Raw genomic sequence first — 24,774 nt, 5'->3', positions numbered from 1 at the left:
ATTTGAATGGGATGGAAAGCTGTCTTGGCAGCGAGGGGGCGGTTTGTGGCACGGGCCGGAGATAAACGCAAAGCAAACGGACAAAACGCCGAAACCGAGTGCATGCTAAAGCGCCCGCGGGAAGAATAATCCATCATCAACTGTTGCCCTGAGAAAGCGACGACTGCCTAAGCAGCCGTGTTGAATGCGTGCGCGTAAATGTTGGCAGTGTGTATGTGTGTGTAAGGTGAGCTGTTTGATTCTGTGCAAACATGAAATCAAGCTTCTGTTCGAGGATGTTACTTTGAAAACAATCGACAGTCAGGGTGTCGTGATGGCGGGTGGCGTTCTTTCGCCGTTTTCTCCCCGGGATCCCAGGGATGTTGAAATGAATTGAAGCGCTTCAGATGGAAGCGCGTAAGAGCGACACTTGGGTTGATGCTGGGAGCGAGATTAAAATGAAGCAGACGACTACCCCAAGAAGCAGAAGTACATTGGATGGGTTGAATTAAAGACAGCTACTATTTGCGAATGCGACAGCAAGCGGCTGCTTTCGGTATGCAATCTGTCATAAATTGCTTCAGCAACGCTTTGCCGTGGCTGTTCTCGCTCATTAAGTACAATCAAGACGGAGTGCTTCACACTGGAACAACATTGTTGCGATTTGCGCTCAATTAAGCAATTTTCCTTCAAAATTTGACTTTTTTGTATTGTAGATTGCATACTTTTAGGCTCCATATTTCCATAGCACCATTAAATTACTCCATAATTTCAGGGATTTTTCATTTAAACATATTTCAATGGTACTTTCTATCTTTCTTTCATTGAATAGAGCAAAATCTCAAATCACAAACACGCTCTGTTTACATCTCCACATCAACGACCAATCAGGGATGCAGCACACGACCTTCCGTTAATCAACGGGCTAACACCGTCGAGCTCTGGTATCCTGCTGTGCCAGCACTACTACTACTAATCTGTTCAGCGTCACTATTTCCCATCGTACCATTAGTAGCTGGATGCTATAAATAGCTTTTACACCCTTCTGGCATCTTACACCGCAGCCCGCGTAGAACTGTTGTCACTACCATTCAACGGCTCCTAACTCAACCGTTGAGGCAGAATGTTCTTCACCAACCATCTCTCGCCACTGTTAGCCGAACGTCAGGTTTGGTACAACCAAAGCCAAAACCACAAAACTGGCCTGCCCGGCCAGAGACCAATGGTCAAGGGCTCTCGGCCATTTTGTGGGTTCGTTTGCCGGTGACGTCAATTTGCGCCTTTTCAACCTGTGAATGGTTCATCCGCAGACAAAACCACAAACAATGTGTGTCGTGGTTGTACGAGAGAGAGAGAGAGAGAGAGAGAGAAAGAGACACCCGGGAGGAAGATGAAGATGAAATGTTACTGCGAAACCGTTCCAAATTTAACCTCAAGTTTGGTGGAAATGTGGAGAAATTTTTCATTTTCCAATTGGACCGGTACCAAACACCAGGCTGCTCCATTGTGTTCCGATGCTTTGGAGAGTATGACAGTTGTTGGGGATTAAAGTGGCATAGGCACTGTTTCCATGCAATCTAACGTAGGCTTAAACACCTCCACACAATTTAAAAGTTCCAAAGTACAGCTTTCAGTATTATTACGATTTCTCTTGTTTTTAGGCACTTGTGAAATGTAAAAGATTATTTCTTCATTTTCCACGAAAAGAGATATTTTTATTTCAACCATAAATGGAAAGTGTAGATGCTTTGCAACTGGCTTGGAATTGTTTGTCCAGTTTTCTATCGTTCCACGTAGTGGAGCAAATAATATTTAAATCGAAAAGGATTTAAATTTCGCTCGCCCTTTTTTGGTCATAATATTTCCCGTGAAAGTGAATCGTTATAGCAGAGAACGACTTCTCTCAATTGAAATAATGCCACAGCAAAAGTTTCGTCAAACTACGTCATTCGTTTAATGATCTTTGCCAGTATCAATCCACTGTTGCTAATGTAGCGACACTAGGTCACAGAGAGAGAGTGGTAAAAATAATTACATTTCAACGGGGAAACGAGTCCACGCAAAGCACGTAACGACCGTGTGTCGGCACTATTTATGATCGGCCTAATGATGGAACCGGGCGTGAATACAGCATCCGAGCAGCTCATCCATTAATTGGTATTTATTTACGCTGGCTTTTTGCCTTGGCGACGGTGACAACAACATGGAAGGCAATGACGTAGTATCCGCCGGTGAGTGATATCAAAACATTCTTATCAACTACCGCCCCGAAGGGGAACGCGATGGTGATGATAGTGAGTTATTTTTAGCCCCGGGGCTTATTGGCGCTATCTTTAGCGGCAGAAGCGGTAATTTGGTTTTATGGAAAAAAGTAGCTTTTGTAAGGGACAACAAAGTTTTGGGGAAGAATGTGGAGCGTGCGTAAGTAGAAATACTAAGACTATTTATATCGCGAGCGAGCTTTAAATTCCTCACAGTAATAATAATTGCAATTTGCAACCAGGAGAAGCATTTTTTCTGCTTACTAACGCTAATGATTTCCCTTGAGATGGCATTCTCGCTACATTATGAGCTGAAAGGAAGCCGAAAGTCCTCTTCAATGAAGATTTCATTCAGGTGAAACTAAACCATAATTACCAGAACACGTAATCTGACACCAGCGGTCCATTATTAATAGCTGCCAAATCCAACCGAAATAACAGAAATCCCCCAAACCATGTACTTTGTTTTGGTGTTTTCTTTCCGTACCGAATGACCGAAAGAATTCCACTGCAGCAGCATGATCTCTTCTCATTACAACATCACCCCCCAGGACATCCGCTCCCCCAAACTCATTAATGGCTGCGCAACCACGCTCTTACACACTTACACTTACCTCAAAAATCAGTCTGAAATCTTGCTGCTCCACGCGCAGCAGCTCGCAGGTTGTTTTCGTCACTACCGTACTGTCCCGGGGCAGATCGTGCAGGATGGACTCGCCGAAGGTGGCCCCGACGCCCAAATTACATAGTGTTACTGACAGCTGTAAATGAAACCGAGAAAGAAAAGAACACAGAGGGAGTGTAAGAAAAACGAAGCACAGGTATCGATGTCGGCTGCTTGCTTGAATGGATGACCTACGAGCGGTGAGATCCGATACGATTAGCCCGAAGGGAAAGGCCATCATACACGCAGGGCTCGAAACCAATTATTTCTGGCATACCCTGCCGGGTACAGATTTATGAGACCATCGGGATAGAATTAAAGTAGAACAAGGGTATCGCTTAACAGCGGTGATTATAGGATCATCTGCTTGGGCGAGCAGATACTTTAGGGCGGCCAAAAACACACAACTTCAACTTGACGTTTCAATATGGACTCTTCTGTCTAAACAACGAACAAATATTCCCTGTAGACCGTTGTACTATTGTAATTATACATGAAAAACACGATTTTGTAGCTCGAGAAGCATAGCCCACGTTAAGTTATGCGGATTGCATACTTTTAGGCAGAATTTCAGCCAGTACACAAACTGTATGCAATACATGTAACGCACCCGCCTAAAGTTATGCAAAATTGCCATTAAATGACCTTATTAACACAGGTTTCCACTCATTTCATAGAGGCGTATAACCGCCTGGGAACGAGGAAAAGTTGCTCCACACGTTCGTTAGCAAAGTGCCGTTTGTTGCAGCGTCACGTCATGGAAAAGGATTATGGACGTGGCTGCATGTGACGGTTTTCCCAGTGGCCCGTACTCATTTTAACTTGCTCCATGCAAGCAGCACCGCCAGAACAACGCAAAATTATGCTTCTTGGTGGGATGGCAGAGCACCGAAAAAAAAAAACTTGGTGCCTGTTTCAGAGCCAAGCGGACGGACCAAAAGTGGGGTCGCTCATTTACTCGTTTGGAAACCCGTTTGGTGACGCTTTTACCGCCGCGATGCTGCCAAGTTCTTCCTCTTCTTTTCCGTCGTTACGCTCCGGAGGAACTGTAAATGTTTTGCGTTCATTTAGCGACAAACTTAGCTCTGTGCACATTTAAGTGCAGCGGCGGGATGCAGCTCTTGGGTTGCAGCACCGTGAAAAGCCCCTTTTCGGCGGAAGTCTTATTAGTGCTGCGCAGAGAGTCTCATTCTTTCGCTATTCTTTGCTTTCACTTTCGTAGCGGTGAGCAGAAATGGTGGCAATAATGAAGAGGAATTCATTTCCGTAAAATGGTGTACAGTATGCGGGATGCAGCGTGGACAAAAACGTAAAATGATGAAAATAGTTTGTTCCATTCTTTGCGTGTTGGAACTAAATTTACTTTGCTCTTAACGAAGTACATTACCATCTTGGAAAGGTTGATGGTAGGGTGAGCATGCTAATGCATCGTTTGCCAATCTTTACAACCTTTTCTGTTTCAAGAGACAGTATATTTAAAGTATACAATTAAATGTTTTCAAACTGTCTACTCCAGAGTGGCTCTATTAAAACTATTAATATTCGAAAAAATGTACAAAAAAACAACCAATCTAATCCAATTTTAACCCTTCCAATCCGTCTAATTGCACACAATACATCCACAGATCAGAAGTTTTTCAACAATCCATTTTCGTCGCAATTGTTTTACGATTTGCTTTCGTTAGTTGGGAAAACACAATTTGCCGATACACCACCAACAAGAAAAAATAACCCAATCACTCACCCACCCTCACCACGAAGGCGCACGGGATGGAACGAAATTGACAAAGTAATTGTGCACAACACAACCAAATCGACCGACGTTCACAATTGATTTTGGGTTACAGTTGCATTTGGGGGTTTTTGTTCTCTGTTGTCTGCTACTACCCGCCATTGTCCCATTGTAAACGTCTGTTTCGTTTGATCCTGCAGGAAATTGCAAAGAAAATGCAAAAATCTAACCAACCCAACACAACAGCGGCGAGGATGGGAGGAGCGCAAATATAAAACAGTTCCAGAACGCTCTCCGATTCAATCGGATTGAAAACTTGCAAAGGCAGAAATGCACTTTTCGTCACCGGCACTTCGGGTGATCGGCGCTCAGCATCGAACGGAACGGATCGACAACGAGGCAGGACGAAACGGCCGCAAATCAATTCCGACTGAAGACTGAACAAATCCATCGGGGCTGTCGGGATTGTTTTTGGGGGCAGGGGCGCCGGGGTTCAACACTCCTGTGCCGACGATTCTCAGCCAAATCCCCGGCATAAAATTGATCCCCGCTCTTCGCTGACTTGTATCTCGCTCACGGTCGCCCATGCGCTTTGACAGGGTCCCCTTCAATTCAAGTCTCCCTTTCTCGAACCATGCCCCTTCTAACACACACACACACAAACACAGACCAACCCGCCGTTTTGGTGTTTGCCCACTTTCCGTGTGGTTTTCCGGCACAATTTGTTCCACTCATCTGTAAAACAATTTCCATTTTCCCTCGCCCGGCGGCAGCCACTCTGCGCGTCGGCATTCCCATCCGCCTCTATCGGTGGCAGCTTCCACTCGGCCCCTTTGGCCACGGGGAAGTTTTGCTGCTGCTGCCAGCGAGCGAGAACGGGGAACGGTGACGGGCGCCAAAATCAATCACATTTTGCCCTTGAAGCGTACCCACTGAATTTCGGGAAAGTTACAACAGATAGCAGGACGAGTTGTCGCCTTCGGGGGGCTCTTTTTTGCTGTGCTGCCTTTCTGCCCGTTTTGGTGCGCCTGCACGTGTACTAGGAGAACTGGTAGTGAAGTGGAATTTACCTTATTACGGCGACGCCGGTTCGATGTGACGCTGTACCGCCGGTGTCGCTTGAGCCACATCCTTGAGGCTTTTGGAAAAGAGTTTTTGTTTCTGCTACTGTCTTCACTTTCGCGACACACCTTTCACGTACAGCTTGAATTGTTATTGTGCGTTTGTGCTTTTCTGATGCCACTTTTTACCAGTTTTCTTATCACTTTTACCATACGGTCGATGAAATGTTTTGAGAATCATCTGTGAACTACACTGGAACAATTTGAAATACCTAGATGCTTTAAGGGCGCTTTTTAGCCTTATCAAGCATGGTATACTAAGATTTACAGTGGCGCCCTCTGATGGAATTGTGATGTACTAATAATTGAATATCTTGATGTGCCCAGCAAAACTTTTATGATAGTTGAATTGAATTTTATCTCAGAATATATTAGCTCAAAAATAGGTCCTTAAAAAGCGAATTCATCTGTTTATTTTATTCATTTTATGCTTCTTCTATTTCCTCAAAACTCCCTTCTCCAAGCTTTCTCGTCTCCAAAACCCATCGAAATTCGAGGTAGCCACTTACAATCGGAACAAAAACTAAAGTGCATCATATTGTACCAATAAAAGAGCCAATCGCTCTTGCCCCTCACCCTATACCAAAAATTGTGTCAACTTTGCCCAACAACCAAAACTTCCCACAAAGACCGACACCTTGAACCACACACAGCAAAAGAAGCACGAGTTGCCATTCCAACTCTCGAGTGGTACCAGCACACCATCGGATCGGGCTGCCCAATTCTCTGCTTTGATAAACTTCACCCAAAATAGCAGCAGCAGCAGCAACCCAGCAGCCGGGTCCCAGCTGGCCCAGTGAGCGACAACAACAACAAGAACACAAAAGACCTTCAGACCATAGCAAAGAGATACCCCGCGCGGGGGACAGAAAATCGATACCCGGAGACTTCATCTCCCTTCGCGGACTCCCGCAGGGACACAGCCCCCGCCCTCTTGTATTCAGTGTGCAACACATGCGAACACTCGTAAAAATATCGCACCATTGTCACGTACTTTTTCTGTGCTTCATTCTTTTGCCCTCAGCTCTCGTGTGGCGGTAGTAGTAGTAGCATCCTTCCACAAGCAGCAACGAGCGCTACGAAAAGCCGGAGAAAATACTCCCGCCCAACCTGTCCGGAAGGAAGCGATACGCGTTGAGGGCGATCAAAAATATCATCTTATCTGACACAGACGTGTGCACATATATCGGGCACCGTGCAGGAATGCTTAACAATAAGGACATTCCTGGTGTCCCACAAGGCGCGAATGTCGAGTGTTTGTTAGGTCCAATCGCGCTTGGTGGTTATATTCGCGGTATCATGTCGGTAAGCAGCTGGTTTTCAGCCTTCGTTCGTTCAGCTGAGCCGTAAGAATAGAACTCTACGATGAATATGAACTAGGGTACAGGGTATATCACTGCGGACGTTTTTGTGACATTTTGTAACACATTGTATGTTGCACAACGTCTTTGGAAGATGTAGAATTTCAAACATAAACACAAACCCAGCTAGAAAAAGTGTGTAATATGGTTGATAAAACTTCTGTTCAGTTTTGTCTGACAGATTCTACAAGATATTTTGCATTTCTTTCCAACAGGACGAACCCATCAAACCCATCCTTGCGCAGCTCCTGAAGCCATTGAAACTGACAATTTTTATGTATTCATGTTGTTTTTTGTGTGTATGTGTGTTCGGCCAGTGTTCGCTTACTTCCAAGATAGCCAACGGCACCAAGGTCGGCTGGTCCCGTTCGTCCGTCCATCAACCTGCTCACTCCCAGCGGCAGTTATCGTGAAAGGTGAAATTATCGTTAATGCAAAAGTTTCCGGTGCGTTCGGGCCAGGTGGGAAAACAAGACCCGACTGACCAACAACCCAAGCTAAAAAACACAAAAACGCAACAAAAAAGAAAACAATTTTCCCGCCAACCCTCGACCGCGGTACGATTGTCGATCGGTTCAAAAACTTCCAACCGTACCGTAAGTTTCGCCAGATCGGTTCGATAACGATTTGAGGGAATGGTTGGAACCGCCGGCACAATATGCTCTCTCTTCCTCCGAGCACAACCAGATACGCACCGCATGATGAACGGTGAGGAAAAGTGCGTCCTCCTCCCTGCGGACGAAAAACGCTCATTTGTGTTCTGCACTTCAAAATCGAGACAAACCGGCATCGTCCTGCTCTGCTACACCTCCGGCGTCGGAAGATAATTTTCCACTCCATCGTTTCGGGGGGGCACTTTTCTCACTCTCTCTCTCTCTCTCTGTCTCCTTTTATCTGCATCCGCACAACAGATGGGAAACAACAAAAAATATGCTCGAAAGTCGCGCTGCTTTTGGGAAGGCTTTCCAGCTCCAGGTTTTCCGCTGTCGTTCCTTTTTATGCTCCTGTCGGCATCCTTATCTTGTTCTGTGTATCTTTTCTTTATTTTCCTTCGCGCACACCGTTAATCTTGCTGAAAGCCAACGATGACGACGCACCGTGCTGCAGCCAACACCATACCATTGCCACCGGGGAGGGGGGGGAGGTAAAGTTGTCAAAAGTTTAAATATTTGTTGTTTTTCATCTCCACTTTTCTTTTCGCTCAATTCTTTTCTCTCTGCCTTAAAACACTTTGCGTGCAACGAAACACAAAAGCTACGAGAGGCTGCGTTTCCATTCTTCTCTATCTCACTCCCAAACAAATGCTTCATTCTTCATCCTTCATTGGCGCCGCCGTAGGGGAAAAAAAGCTTCGGAAAAAGTTTTTCTTGCCACTTTATAGCTACAGGTATGGTCGGGATGCAAGGCCAAGGTAAAGTTGTGCAAAGGTTTTGGGGCGATTTTTGCATACTTGTTGCTAGGTCGTGCGTGGAAATGAAGTTGAAAGGATGGGCGGATTGACTGCGCTGAAAAATCTGATCGAACTAGTTGTGTGAGATGATTTTGTATGACTACTGAATCGTTTTAATAATTATTTGAAGACTCTTTCTTTTCGAAATACAAAAAGGAAATATATTGCTAAAGCCTTGGGATTAACACTCTGCAAAAGCCTGAATTTATACAATCCGCACTGCTACAAATGCTGCTGAAAATAGCTGCACCTTCACAGATTTCAGTCAGCCGGCTCCAGACTTCTTGAGAATGTCTAAATATAGTCGCTAGGTTTGAAATTTGATGAAGCCATCGACAGTTTTGCGATGACGTTGTCGCTATTCCTGTATTCCACAGCAAAGCATGCAACCCACAGCTTCATTCATGATTTTGCACTGATCAATGGAAACGGTGGCCCAAAATACGCTCATCAACTTCCTATTTCCAATCTAATACGATCGTCCCACACGGAACAAGTGGGACAGAAATAGCGACGTCGTTCGTAAGTGTATATCATTTTAATCTCATCCTCAGAACCAAGCAACAGTATGATACAGCACCCAACCATACCCACACCCTGGAGAGCTACTTGGAAAGGGAGAGTGCTTCAGGGACACTGGGCCAGGGGCCACAGTAAAGCAGGTAAGATCAAACACCTTTGCCGATGGCGATAGTAATACCGCAGTGCAAAACGAACTCACAAAGGATCGCCCAGCACGACCCACGACGAAGATGAAATGGATTAATTCTGCACCATCCTCCAATGATCCCTTCTCTCCTCTCCCCAATGGCAAGGGAATGGCAAGCAAGTGCGAAGCTCAATATCCCAGAAGGAGCTGCTGTGAAACCTACTGATTAATTCTCACCCGTTACGTTCGGTTGGGAAACCGAGAACCGACGGCGAATCGAGTGAAGCAACAAGCGTAGCCCAGAAAGCTCTCCCCAGGTCAGTGAAAACGTTGAGACATGCCTGACAGTCCAAGCGTCGCGTCGAGCACCAGTCGTGCCGTCACCAGCAGCATGACGACAGCAGCAGACATCAAGATTTTTATCGTAAAATACGATCCATCCATCCATTTTGCAGCTTTTTCCCTTGGCCGGTCAAATAGGTGGATAGCTTCAGCGTTGCCCATACGTCCCCCGACAAGGCTGGGCTTCTGCTCGATACTTAGAAAGCAGAGAGTCACTTAGTACCGAATGATGGTTCCATAAAAAAGCACCCAGGCCGATCTACATAAAATGGCATTATGTCACCGTCAACAGGCGGCACCGTCACCGGGCCGGACATTATATTGATGGGCTTTCCCGGGCCGGGCACGAGTGCTTTCGACCAGCCTGTTACTTTCGCTGGACCCTGCAAGGATCGTAGCGAAGCAGATTATTGTACTGCAACGGGCAGCCAAAACTCCGGGTGGACTGCTGTGATTATGCAGTGGTTTTGTCATTTGGTGCCCGCTCTACATCTGCCCAACAGTAGGAGTGAATCTTCTGCGAAACGTACTGCGGAGTGTGTAATAAGAACGGGATTACCCTGGATAACACAAATTCACATGGCGTTTTTAACGATTCAATCAGCGGCAGGCAATGCAAAACGTGTGTAGGATGGAAAGATGATACGAGTGGACATATTAAAGTCGGTGCCTTTTGCCGTTAGCTCGAAGCGTGCACCCTCCTTTAACGAAGCCAGCAAAGCTGCACGGTGCCGATGTGCATGCACTTCACGACGCCCGATGCACTTCGCCCGGCAACTTCAATCAGAATCAATCAAGCGCCACAAGTGTAACGCAACCCCAATAAGCGCACAGAAACTGATGGGGTTGGGGACGTGCCGGCATTCGGGGTGATCTTTCCACATCCATCTGCGGATGGAGATGGAAAAGCTTCCAAAGCTAGTTGGCAAGGTATTCCCCCTACTCCCACCTTGCGTACTACTGCTTTCCTTCATGACTGATTAACGGTGTTTGCATTTGGATTGCGCGTCTCTCTTGCTTGCACTCGGAAGCGTATCACGTCACAGCAGGTTAGCTGAAGTGGGGGGGGGGGGGGGGAGATTTAAAATATTCTCATCTTTCCAGCAGCCATTCCTTCCGGTGATTCTACGAATTCCATCAATTTACATGGCTGAGATGGAGGTGAGAGTTCTGTTTCCCACTGGGTCAGGTTCATCGTTACCTCAATAAAGTGATTCCTCACTGTCGTCTTCTCGTCTTTTCTTTGGAAATGAAACGCAAGATCCACAGAGTTCCCACTCTAGGTACCGAGTGTCCAAGCGCCAAGTCTTCATGATTTCCGAAAAATGGAAAACGGCAGGATATTATTTTCCTTCCCGGCAAACCGAAAGACAAAATTGATGGTGTTTATAATGTTCACCCATCCATTACTTTTATGGGAATGGTGTTTTTTTGTTGCTGTGTTATTGCTGTTGTCCTTCTCTACGCTGCCCACCGGTCCATTTGCAAAATAGACACTGGCATGCAAGGAAACATTAAAGGGAAATTGAAACCGAACACAAAGCTCGCCGGACTTAGCCTTACCTAGGCGAAAAAGTTAGAACACACAGCCCTTCCCGGAAACCGTCCACCTGGGTGATTATTTTTTCCGTAGCTTTCATTGTGCTTGCTGGTCCGCAGAGAATATCGATAAAACCAGCATACAAAGGCTACAAGCTTTCGGGACACAACCCCATGGACAGGGAATGATAATGTAAAGTGGCGCCCCCTGTGTAGCGAGTGCGTCAGTAGGGTCAGCTGTGCGGTGTGCGTTCTGTTGGGTTGCAAAAAGTGGGGTTAGAACTTGACATTTTTACAGCATCCCGGTCCGGAGTTGTCGGACGGGCTGCTGATGCCAATTTAAGTTGGAAGTACCGAGTGTGCCAGCACCGAGGGCGCTGGGAAAGTTTCTACCCCTATTTTGTGAGTTATTAGTGGCTTAAAAGTTGCATTCATAAAGCTCCGGGAGCTTCTAGGAAAGGTATGAATATTTCTAGCATAGTGATAGTGTTCATTTACGAGCTTCATATCAGTTTGTCGCTCGAGTTACTCTTGCAAAAGGGAAGTAGTGTTATATTACTAAGAATTTAGATAGCGTTGTATTAATACTGTTGATACAGGGGTTTCCAGCAGTTCTGATACTTAACGCATACTTTCTGAACACTTCGTGACGTCTGTCACATCACAAATAATGGAGTAATGTATCACTTGATGTCCTACAGAGCCCAGAAAGCTATATACCAACTTCTTCAAATCATATAAAAATCCTTGTAAAAATAATGCTTTATTTAGTTAATGGTTACAGATCTCTAAAAAATATGAGCTTTAATAAGAAACGTCACTCAAAATATGTAAAAACTAGAAAATCCAATGAATTTAGAACACTAATCACAAACTTTCCACACCTCGAACTGAACAACTGCACTTTGGTACAAACTCTTCGGCTTGTCGAACACAGAATCGTACTCCGGCAGGGCACAAAAACATTAGAGAAATACACAGAAAACGAATAGTAGCATCCACACAGGTTTTCATCAACACGACCCACGCGAGAGGCGCACGAATAATTAGCACGTTTTGTTGTGTCGCCCGCACGTTCCATCACATCACACAAATACAACCAAACACACTACCGTACGCACACGTGCGCTACAGATAAGCGCCCCCTCGGAGTAGTAGTACCACACTGGGAGAGGAAACCTTCCGCAATAGAAGTAACAGTACGCGGGGGCCACAGATTCAAGTACGCGCCCTGAGCCTGAAGCTGGTTGAAGAGATGCAGAGGCCAAAGATGTGGGAAAATTACAACGAGGCTTAGGTTGGTCACTCGATGTCACGCCGCGCTGGTGACAACAGACAGGATGGCCTGACAGCTACGATTTGCAACGAAAACAGGTTGACGGTGTGTGCTGCTGTACTGGACAATTGGCCTTCACCTTCACTGTTCACGCGCAAGGAGAAGAAAAAAAATGGCCCGGCACAGAATCACAATCACATTTTACACGCCAAGCCTAGACACTTTCATTTTTTATTAGCGCCTCGTGCTCTGCTCTGTCCAGCAACGCTGTAAAACGGACTGGACGACGACGGAACTTTGATTGCCATGTTGGTGCCATGTTGGGAACACGACAATTCTGGCAGTTTAATCTGGCCAGGTTTTTTCCAATACACTGAACCGTTATTGTACCAGCGTTTGGGTGTTTTTGTCTTCACTTTTGCGTGCCAACCTGTCAACGGGAATTGTCTTCAGGTTTCGTTTACAAATAAATATCTAATCCCATTCGCAAAAAAACAAGCGCTTCTACATCGGCGTTAGAACGTACACAACGCAGACAGTACCGCATCGGACGCAATTCCGAGCTTCGAGCGAAACACCTGAAACAACGCGCGCACGCTAGCCAACGTTACACCGACCGGATCGCACAGTTGACACTGACTAATGGCGTGACGTGACAGTGTCGCGTTATCATTGCCCCTAAGCTCGTGGATCTCCACACCTCTCGCACGCGTTTCACATCTCGTTCAGGGTGAGTTTTTTTTACTACTCTCTCCCTTAACACACACATCAACACCTGCGAGAGTTTGTGTGGCGACCTGTAGAGATACACCTTATCTTACAGGGCGAGCACATTAGAGCGGTGCGCTGTTTGTTGTGGTTTAGTGGAGTGTTGTTTGCAGGACCTGCCCGAGAAGCTGAACGGAAGGAAACTGCCACAACCGCGTCCTCACGTTGATCTTGTTTCGATCGCTACGCTACGCATTTGCGCACCGTGTTGTGTGTTGCGCAAACAGATAGTTTCGCACGTGATTTAAGCGGTTTGGGTAAACGATTACCGCGCACTAAACGGTAGCGTTTGGAAACCGCACGAAGAGTGATAAACTTAATCCAGTTTAACAAATTTCCCTCCGCAACTGTACCAACCAGCTATTAATTACACATCCATTACTTTTCTTTGCACAACATTTTGAATAAGCTTGCCAAAACAGAAACATGGCGTGTGCGTGAGTGTGCATTATTAATTTGGGTGCTGGAAACATCACACACACGCGCTCCCCAAATACCGCTCTCCGGTGCTATTTTTCGACCATAACAACGGACGTATTGCAAACAATGCAAAATTGCAACAAAAGCGGAATGGTCGCTTGGTGGACGGGCGCGCGTATGCAAATCTCGTCGCAAGCGGCGCATTCCCTATTCCACGCCTTCGGGGCCTCAGTTGGTTAAGCCGCGCAAATGAACGCAACCAAGGCGAGAATTGTGATTCGCGGGGTGACAATTCGGGTGCGCGCGAGCTGCAATCGATTGTTATGTAAATATGGGATGCAAAAGCCTCGGGCTGCGGGTGCCGCGCGTATGGTTTACGATCCGACGCACGAGGCAAACGGGGAGGATAAGTAATTATAAATTATTCATCGCTTTCGAGAGCAGCGGAAATTGTAGCGCACCAAGGCCGGGCAATTTTGCATCCGGAAAGGTGCTTTGCTGCGCTGTGGTTGAGGGTCGCATTTGTGTTCGTGTGTATGTGCGGGTATGCTGGTGGTGATGTGGGATGAGGAAATAAGAGAGAAAGAGCAAATCTCCAGCATGCAGCAAGCGCACACTCTTCCAGCAACGAAACATCGTGATGAATAAGACACGCGAGACGAATGATTTAGATTTACCCACCCGATTATGAAACGCAAACTGCGTCCATCAAACAATGTAAAGATGAAATGACATCATTCAAATTTAAGCGATTATTTTGTCACAATTTTGTGCTCACAAAATATACAAAAAAAAAAAACAACAGCTCCACCCGATCCGATCAAAAGCATCCAGGCATCATTAATCCCTTCATAATACCTTCATTATGCTGCATTAAACAATGATGGTTTGTGTGTTTTGTTACTGCGCCTTTTTTATATTTTCAAACACAAACTTTTCATCGCCGTGCAGCACCGTGGGCCTGTCTGCGTTGGGTGACGCACATGAGATCGAGGGTTTTTGGGGGGCAAAGCGGATGATAACAGCAACAACAAAAAAGTACAAATAACAACATGAAACCCTACACCTGCAGGAGGCGAGCGCGACGATACCTTAGCATGCGGTATGGTGACTAAGCTACAGGTATGTAAGCAGATTATATGCCTGCACGAGACAGCGTGGGAGAAATAATAACAAAAAACGCAAAAAACGATTACCAAAACGGAGAAGATAGATGGAACAAATGGTGGACGATGATAATGGAGGCAAGATTGGGCGTTGGGGGCTATTGGGAATGGGAATATTCAAGCTTGTGTTTGGTAGTTTGGTCCATCATTTGGACCTGTCATTGGTGAAGTTAGACATGAAAGCTTTGCATATTCTGACATTAAACTTTAAGCCAAAAAACTCATCCAAGCAATCCTTGCCTATTGATCCAAAAGCTTATCATCTATACTCTGAACATTTCTCACAAAATCAAAGGTCTCCAAGGGATCTAAGGGAACTCCTATCAAAAGCCTGCACTTATTCTGCGCATCGTATATAGAAAGGCTCATTTCCCTTGGGTGCAATTCACAAATTTGTCATCTGTCCAAGTTCTGAATCTGACAAAGCCTTTCCGAATCGTTTCCTACTCCCTTCGGCCAAACGAGAACATCTCCCCTGCAGCTACTGGCATTCATCCAAACTCAACAAGCTGCTGCATCGTTCCCCACCGACGAAAACCCCATCATTTCCAACGCTTCCGGACAGTGCTGGATGATTCCTAGTGCCTCCCCAAAATATCATTACTTCGTACTGCGCCTGCATTCATTATGAGTTTGCGTAGCTCTTCACAAACTTCACTTCACTGCTCAAATAAACGTGCAACTGCGGGTCCTGCCAACCTGGAAACCTCCCCTCCACTGGGTGTCGTCTACATTTCTAGACTATTTTTGGGACGAAATAGTGGGCGCTTCAATGCATACAGAAACGATGCCTTCAAACTCATCGCCCCAAAAAGGGATGTAAGTAAAGCATGGATGAACTAAGCAATGCCACATCCGTGGGAAGATTAGTTTCATTTCTGCTTCATTCGGGGACGGGACCTAAACTTCATTCGTAGCTCTTTTTACTGCCCCGTGGACAAAAAGGTCCTTTCTATAGCACACCTGTGTTCCGGTGCACCGCTTCACCTGCATATCGCACCATCGAAGGTGCCATGGTGCCATAATGAGGTGTTGACGATGAGCCTTTTTGCGCTTGAATGGTTTCACTCACACAGCCACATCTACTAAATGCTAAAGCTTCACATTTTGCATCAAATTTGCACTCGATCCGAGATACGGCACCGATATACAAATCGATTACCTTTTATTTGCTTCCATCTCCAATGCTCCATTTTGCACTACCAACTGCACTCACTGGTGGGAAAGTTCAGCCTTCGTGACTTGCGTTGGGTGAAAGGCAACTACGTGCAACTGGTAGCGCACACATGCACCTGCAGCCCGGTTTGCATGCGCTTTCCTGGCAAATACACGAGCCAACAGGTCATCTCTCACAATCTCTCTCGGGAGGGCAGGATGTGTGTACCTCGATGTGTGTCTCATAAATACCGATGTCCATCCAGCTTTCGCCGCTTGGACGGTTTTGAATAGAATCAGCCTTTCTATACCTCTGTGATTAAGCTCCACTGCTTGCACTGCTCAGAGCTGCATAGGCACACGTACAACAGTTGTAGTCTCGATAATAGAATGTCCGCTCGGGCGCTGAAATGATGCAAGGATGTTTTGCAGCACATCCTGACTACACACTGAAAGCTGACCGAAGTGCATCATCGTTCGGAAAGTTGAATGCTGAACTTTATGCTGTGCTTTGCGTGCACACATTCAGCTGGTCAACATTCAACCAGCAATGACATTGCAATGAAAACTGTCTTGCAAGAGCATGAACGTTCGATGCTGTTGTTTGCAATGGTTGATTCGTAGAAACTGTGCATCGAAAGATGACTTGCTGTGCAAACAAATTTGTTGGAAATAGGTTGGTAAATACGAGCGTGTTGTTCCGATACTAAGAAAGCGCCAGGCCTTACAAAACACATACGAATCCTATGAAAGCAAGATTGTGCATGGTTTAATAATAGTCTATTATATTAAGTTTGAATCTAAAGCTATTGTATTGCTTTCTGCTCTAAAAGATGTTTTTGAATTCTCTTTAATGCTATCGTTTTCAACCGTTGTAAAAGCGCACCGAGATGCCCATCATTTACGACCACCACCCCCCGGTCAGAATCTCAGGAAGCAATAAATTACATCCCAACAAACGCCCAACAAACTCCCCAGTCATTGGCTTCTCCCGCAGGCGTTGTTGGCTGTTGTTGGCGGTAGATTGGCATATTTCAGCTCGATAATCATTTCCTGACCGCCTGCACCGATACCGAACGGAAAGCACAAATATTACATGCATACCAACACCGATAACAAGACGGCTGCCAATAAAACAGCCAATCGATGCGCTCGTTATACTAGAAACGCTCTATATCTCAAGTCCTCCTTCTTAACGGTCGGTACAACTATCACATGCCGTTCTACCTGAACGCTGGCTGTTGTCAGTTCCTTCTGCCCGATCGCGAACAATCAACAAGTATTTGCCCTTGTTTACCGTTTGCGTAATTGGCTTCCTTCAACGGTACCGACATGCCCGTCACATCATCAACCAAGTGTGGTAGTGTGTGTGTGTGTGTGTGTGTTGATTCTTAAGACGCACACTTCCGTTTTCCGGACCACTCCCGGGGACGGCCAAGAACACATCTAGTGGCTGTCGTTGTGATAAAGCTAATCTTCTTCATTGCCCTCCGTTGCGCCCCGTCAACGGGAACCGGAAACGCTACCGGGAGCTACCGCAGCGAGCAAAACGCAACGGGAACCTACTAACGCCTTTCCGCCCGGTACCACCAGGCACAAAGGTTCGTTTGATAAATAATTAACGAACCTCTCTCGATCGGTAAAGCCTTCCTGTGCCTTCCGCGGGCTGTCGTTTGCACAGTAGTAGTGCGCCAGCATGCGAAGTGAATGCTCTTCGCTTCGCATTCACAACGCTGCGCCACCACACTAAAAATGGCAAAGCTCCACCTAACTGGTCACTGGATTATCTCCCAAACGACGGCCGTCCCCGCCAAAAAAAAAAAAAAAACAGGCCGCCAATATCTAACGACCTGGTCGACGCTTTTACGTTCACTAATTAGCAGAAGATTAAGCGGGAAAGTGACGACCTGTCCAATGGGGGAGAGTTCGTTTCGAATTCAGCGAAAGTTCAGTAGATTGACCGATGGTCCTCGGTTTTTGGTCCCCCGGGCCCCAAAAGGCTTTGTGTGACATCAGTGATGGGGGATGGGAGAATCGCGGGAAAGCAGGCTGATAAGCCGGCCGAGAGAGCTAATCAAGATCTTTACAGCGTTGATCATCTGCACGCTGCAAGGCACAGGCCGCCGGAGGCTAAAAGTGAGGCAACATGACGGTGACAGATTTATGTGATTGTCTTCGTATGCCATTTTTGGTAGTGATGATTGAAAGATTAGATTGAGATTGTAGATAAAAATGAGTTGAAATTGTGGAATAAGGTCTCAAAACTCAAAATTAAGCATTGCCAGATTTTACGCAACTTATCGTTAGAAATGAAAGTTTCATTATTTTGGCAACAGTAATGTATTTTATGCAACACGTTGCAGGATTTCATAATTTGTTGAGGCTACTTACGTTGCCGTATTTTAACGTATTACCTGTAACGAAAAGACAAATAACTTATTAGTGATGTATATCTATTTAAGCTTATTTTGTCATAATTTTGTGTTTGTTTTTCTCCAACTCTCTATTTATTTGTTATGATAAAACACAGTTATCGATGAACAGAATGATCATTTAGTTGATCTACTTGCTTTTTTTATGAATTGCTCAATAAAGCGTTACTATACAACCACTACAAAATTAACTTAATTGTTACCAAATCACTCAAATTTCTAAACAACACTTATTCAATTATGAACCCATCATCTAAACGCCACATTTACTAAAAACCGGAATGCACTTTTAATACCTCCCAGAAGCCTCTGGGAGGTTGATAAACCCGTGAGAAATCATCCCTTACCCAAACACAGCCTCGAAATGCACAAACAACAATCCACTTTCCTCCTGCGCCAAAGCGTGCAAAACAATCATCTCGCAGCGGCCATTTGATGCTCACAAACTCGCTCAAACAATTGAACACAAATTTTCTGAAAGTAAAAAGCGCGATAAAGAAAAACCGATTCGCAGCACTGTTTTCCGGCTCATCGAACCGCGGCCGGGGTGAGTAGTTCATGCCAACACGATGCACCGTTTCCCCCCCCCCCCCCCATATATCTTACTGTGCGCACTTGAGTGTCCGTGAACTTTGCGGTCGCTTTCGACGGGGTTTAGAGAAGTGCTGTCAATAAAGACGATAAAAACCACAGCAAGCAAGCTACAACAACGTTCGAAAACGGCGCCATCAAAGCAGTTTCCGCTAATTAGACGGTTTGCACAGACACACACACAAATAAGGCAAAATAGAAGATAATGTAAGTAAAGACAAGAAAACATACGCCCACAGAAGTAATGGTTAAATTATTCCTCTTCACAGCAAAAAGTCCCGGGACGATGCTCTTTGGTTAATGTTTTTTTTTGGGAGGAAATGCGTCGGCAGGTCGTGATCGAAGTGCTGTGGCTGATGCTGCAATAAACCATGCGCAACCGAGTGGTTTATGTTTTTGGTCGTGAGGTCATTGCCGTTGTACGAGCGACGCGTCAACTCACCCACGCGGCACCCTGCCCCCCCCCCCACCTCAATCTTGACGTCTCTAATTGGTTTCGACGGCAACACAACCACACACACAATTATCGCATCGACGACACTCAACGCGCGACGCTCTGCACAAAATCACAGCAAGCCATGAGCGATGAGAAAATCATAAAACAATCATCATAACCACCCACAAACACGCCAACAACAGTCACTGTACCGTTCGTGTGTTCATGTGTGTGTGTGTCTGGCTGTGTGGGGGTGTTGAGATTTATGCTCAAAGCTGCAGAACCACTGTTCGCCATCCGCAACAGAAGAAAAAGAAGCACGGATTTAAAATGAAAATAAAACAACAAACGGATCTTCTGTACTGGACTGGCGACGATCTCACGCCTAATGCTCACACTACAAAGTACAAGCCCACCGGCAGCGATGGCACGACGGCAAAGAACTCATCCCACCACCGAGAGGCAACTGTCAACGGTAGGGCGCTCGCGGGGGTAATCACCTGAATGCACCAGAAAAAACGGGGCGAGTGAGCCTACTGTTTCCCTTTTTTTCTTCTTTCCCGCTTTTCAGACGCGTGCAGACGGGTGGAAAATTTGTTGCAATTTTTCTGCAATCTTCCACACCGGGAGATTGTTGCAAAGATGTGCGGGAGGCTGTGGAAATGGAGGCTTTCAGAAAATGATGCATTGAAAAATTATGCTACCTGCTTTTCAGTTTAGCGTTACTCTTTTTTCTCTCCGCCTCTTTGCATGGGCATACTGCTCGACGTTGCGTGCAGAATGGGTCCCTTGATTGTGGCTTTGTTTGCTTTATAAAGCTTACATGCTCGACTGAGAATGTTGAAAACACTGTGAGAGCAAAAAAAAAGGTTGATAATATCATATAAGTAAAAAGATATCAACTACCAGCGTTCGAAAACGCCATTCGAGTTTTTAAAAGCTTTTTTGGTATACTTTTGCATAACTATTCAGTACAACTTTGATAACTCCAAAACTTATAAGATTTCAACATTCAATTACATAAAGTTGAAAAAAGTAATTCAGATTAATAGAAATACGATTTTTATCAATTGAAATCTTTCCCCATCACACCGCGCGGGCAAACGGTTTTTGTGACAAAAGCCCGCGACAAACAAAGCTTTTTTGATTGCGGAATTGCATCGTGTCGTTTGAAAGGAATGCTTCCCGCGTTGTTCTTAGCAATCGAGACGGGACTAATCGTGAGCAGTCGTTGTTTATTCGTAAACTGTCTCGACCCGTCATTACACAGCACAGAAACCCGCCGTGACAGTTTATCCGCCTGCCCAGCAGCCAGAGCTGCCTCTATTGTTTGTCTCTACCGCTTGCCGGGTGCATTGGGAAGCGAAAATGGTACCCATCGATGGATGAAATGTGCTGCATTGTATGAGCCACTTACGGGCTTGGTCGCAACGAGCTTTGGGGCAGACACGAGCGAGACAAAAGTTGAGAAATTGTCGAGCGATGAATGGAACGCCAAAGTGCAGTTGGTTGCAATTTTGTGGAAATCGGTGAATGTGCTCAGTTCACTCTTGAATGTCTGGAATTAACACAAAAGTGAACAGTTAGCTGTGTTGTTTTTTGCTACATTAAACAATACATGCTAAATAGCTGATGGCTAGGGTAAATTTGATGAGTTTGATTCGCCTTACAGTATGCAATACGCAGTGCAAAACCAAGTTAATTAATCAAAATGACAATATCACCTTATCAAAACATGGTACAGAGCCCGGTTAATGATCAAACGAGTCACGGATATTACAGGTGTACAGTGTTGTGCAAATAATATAATTAAATCCTTACAATAAGCTCAATTTAATCTGCGCAAGCAACACACTTCATTATTCAAAAGCTCATTATCTGGGCAGCCTTCCAGTGCCGTTCATAAATTCCCTCACCAAATAACATCATTACCGTCTCAGATTGATGTTGCACAATGTATTACTGTCCGTCTTAATCCTTCCCAGCGGCAAAACGCACGCGAGCGCCATGAAATTATCCTTTGGTGGACATTTACTCATGTTGTCCGAACCAGCTACAAATGCCCTGAAGTACACTTCCCTGCCAGCCACCAACCACCGAAACCACCACCATGCTCTTCATGATTGTCACCGAGGCATTTGTACTTGCTTAACTTAAATGAATAAATCGATCGACCAGAGCACGCAACGTCCAAAGCCCTAATGACGGGGAGGGTCGCGTTAGTGTTGTTGTTAGTGCTAGCAGGGACGTTTGTTTCCCTTGGCTTTGGGACGGTTTTGTGGCGAGTGCCGCGTAGCCACTGCACGTCTGTCAACCGATGCCGGTCATGCATGTAAATGGCAATGCAATTTCCCACTCACAGGAGTCAATCAATGCACACAAACACGCACATACTCGGCCGTGTCCTGCTGAACACGACCACCATGGAAGTGTGGGAAGGGGATTCGATGAAAGCCAACAGCACACGATAAAGTGTAAATAAGGGCAGGAATAATGTTGCTTCAACGGTGGCTAACTACGGAAGACACACAAATCCTCATGGGGCATGGTCAAGTTAGAGTTCACATGCAGATGCGAATAATGCTCTATACGTAGAGCCGGAGATAGTAAAACATGGTCATGAACAAAAGAGAAACTAATCATACTTTCAGAACTATTGTCAACCAATCGCTTTAATAGTAACCATGGCCTTACGATGATGATACGTTCAATGTCTCAAAATCATCAGGCAGAGAAATGAAGATACTTTAACGATTATTTAAGATTATCAATTGCCTTAACTTCAACTCTGTATCGCAACGTTAAGTTTATGTTTACTTTTTAAGTACATTTCCGGTTTAAGTTACATCCCAATGTCCATTGCTTGGATTTGGCGTGAGAGCTGGTGTGCTCGAAATGTTTATTTATTCATATCACCACCTCGTCATAGAAATTTTCCACAGCACCATCTTAATGTTTCTATTTTCCAACCAACAGCTGTGACCGGCATTTTCGATGCACTCAAACAGATACATTTACATAGCTCTGCGAAACTGTAGACAGCTCCACGAGTACATTATGCACGAGCGACCCGAGATGGGATGATTAAAGGATTCTGGTAAACATCGATTGACTGTCGATGATAATTTGGCGAGCAAATAAACCTACCGCAGAATAAATATTGTCGCAGTACTGTGTTTGTGTGTTCATAATGATGAAGGGTCGTGATTTAATTAGCACATTTCGGCTAGTGATTTGTGGACACTGAGGCACACAAAAAAACCATTGGAGTCAATATATTTCAAACTGCGGAAAACCGGGGGATTTGTTGCCCTTTTGAATTTAAAATAGAAGATGGAGTACATATTAGAATTAAGCTTTCATCAACGACGAAAGCTGTTTAATTACCACACAGTTATCAATCAGCACACACACAAAACGCCTACAGTTATGCAATGTGTATGACTTAATTGGCTTAATTAACATTTATTTGCTTTGTTCATCCTCATTTTTAGAGCGAAATCATAGGATGGCATGCCATCAAACCTCGGGGAAAATTGCATAAATAATCTCTTGGGCGTTTTACTAACTTCAGAGCAGTAGAACGTAGAAAACACACAGCTAATGTGCCCGCCTGACACAAATTTCACTCAATTTTATGACCCATCTCTTACAAGCCCAGCAGTATTGCTGCCCATTACCACCAACATTGTGTGCAAAGCGCCGACACAAAGGGAACGCATTCGCATTCATACGCGCCAGTTTTGCATTCCATTCTTGCCATTCCATTCCGCTTTAATATCAAATTGAATTAACATTCCGCAATGTAACTTTTTTTTGTGTGTATTTGTGTGAGCTACCTTCATGAACCCCCGGAAGCCAATTTGTACAACGCCCGAGAAGCGCTTCTAATGAGGCGGTGAGCGAGCGGTTCTGTCACAAAAGAGTCGCTTTTTATTGGGAACCAAAGCATGGCGTGGCTTTCATCTGCAATCTGGGGATTCTCTAAAGCGACGATTCCAATGGAACGAGAGCACCAGCTACGCCAAGCACTGGCATCTTCTGCCGTTTGTGCGCTTGTTTCGCGATCGAAATTAGAACACTCGCCAATGGTACTTGCGTGTTTCTAATGCGCGATAAGATTGGATCGAGCGAGGAAAGAGGCTCGGAAATTATGAATTATGACCACGGCTCGCGCGAAGCAGCATTCCCGCGAGAAGTTAAGAGCCCCACACTAGAAAGGTCGGGCATTGGGGGGGAGAGAAGAAAAAAACTGCTCAAAATTAGCAACGGTGTTAAATAATTCATCGCGAAGACGAATTCCAACCTCTCTATCAAAAACACACAACCACCCAGGCCGGCACCTTGACCGGCTACACCTCGGTTGACCTTCGGCGGAAGGGCTGCCGCAGACAGTGGGGCAGAGGTACGCAATGGGGCAATAATAAAGCATAACCAGCGCAGGAAAGCAGAGCAAAAAGATCCTCAACAAACCTCAGGTGAGTGCAACGGCACAGAAGCTTATTTTTTTCTTTCGTTGCTCCACGGTACCGCTATGTTTATGAACGTCGTGCCCACCGCCCGAAGTCAGTTTTCGCACGTACATCAGAGAGTAGAGCAAGAAATCACTCGGAAATGCGGGAGTAGTGGGGGGACTGGGTGCCACAAGCGCTCAAGAATCCAAAGCTCAGGCTTCTTGCTGAAGCCGGTTTAGGTCGTTATCGCTGCGCCTGCCATGGACCGTGGCATTGAGAAAGGGCAGGGGAACGTTTTTGCACCTTCTACATTCTTGCCGGGAATGGAACCCACACACACACATACACACACACTTATCGGTTTGCATATAACAGCGCAGTTGTTTTGGAGTCGGCGAAGCGGAAGTGGCTCAGCTGAAACAGATGCTGCTGAACCAGCTGGAGTGAGATCGTAGCGATGTTTGTGGGTTGGGTTGAAGAGGTGGGCGCGATTAATTAGATATAACATAGACGTCAACATTCCGGCTTCTGCTGCGACCACCTCAAAAAACTACAGTTTGTCTCCATAGTCGAGGGCCTATGGAAGCTTTGAGCCGAGTGCCTTCTAATGGGGCTTTGTTGTAGTTGCTGCTGTTTGCCGAAGTGTACACGCACTTGCCCGCGAGTAGAGCCAAACAAATAAGAAAAAGCACACAATCATTCACCGATGCGTCTTATGCTCCGGCTAAACGTTTCTCATCATCATCATCCACATCGTCGTCATCTTCATCTGTCTAGCGATTCATGGAGAAAGACTTGGAGGCCACGCCACACACCACCACCACCACCGTGCTCCCGTCTTCGAAGGAGAGTGTATCTTGATTGATGGGACTTTAACACTCAACGACAGCACTCGTTAAGATATGCGGCCTAGATATGCAAAAAAAGAAAGAACGCAAACATTACTTCCGGTGGGAATGTGTGGATGCTACCGAAGCA

General features: G+C 45.6%; 1 protein-coding gene across 10 annotated transcripts in view; it reads right to left on the bottom strand.

The window, feature by feature from the left end:
* LOC121591809 (rap guanine nucleotide exchange factor 4) overlaps positions 1-24,774 on the bottom strand; it is a 110,918-nt gene that overhangs the window by 35,618 nt on the left and 50,526 nt on the right. For 7 of the 10 annotated variants that reach the window (XM_041912787.1, XM_041912785.1, XM_041912784.1 and 4 more), the window contains one exon: positions 2,855-3,001. In XM_041912787.1, the coding sequence (XP_041768721.1) occupies positions 2,855-3,001 (147 nt within the window). Of the gene's footprint in view, positions 1-2,854; positions 3,002-5,706; positions 5,951-12,900; positions 13,007-18,274; positions 18,292-24,774 lie in introns of those variants that run through there. The other 3 variants (XM_041912792.1, XM_041912794.1, XM_041912793.1) reach the window with 3 other exon arrangements.

This window comes from Anopheles merus, chromosome 2L (genome assembly GCF_017562075.2).
Source record: "Anopheles merus strain MAF chromosome 2L, AmerM5.1, whole genome shotgun sequence".
Classification (NCBI taxonomy): domain Eukaryota; kingdom Metazoa; phylum Arthropoda; class Insecta; order Diptera; family Culicidae; genus Anopheles; species Anopheles merus.
The sequence above is the reverse complement of the archived record's forward strand: the minus strand, read 5'-3'. Positions and strand labels throughout refer to the sequence as shown.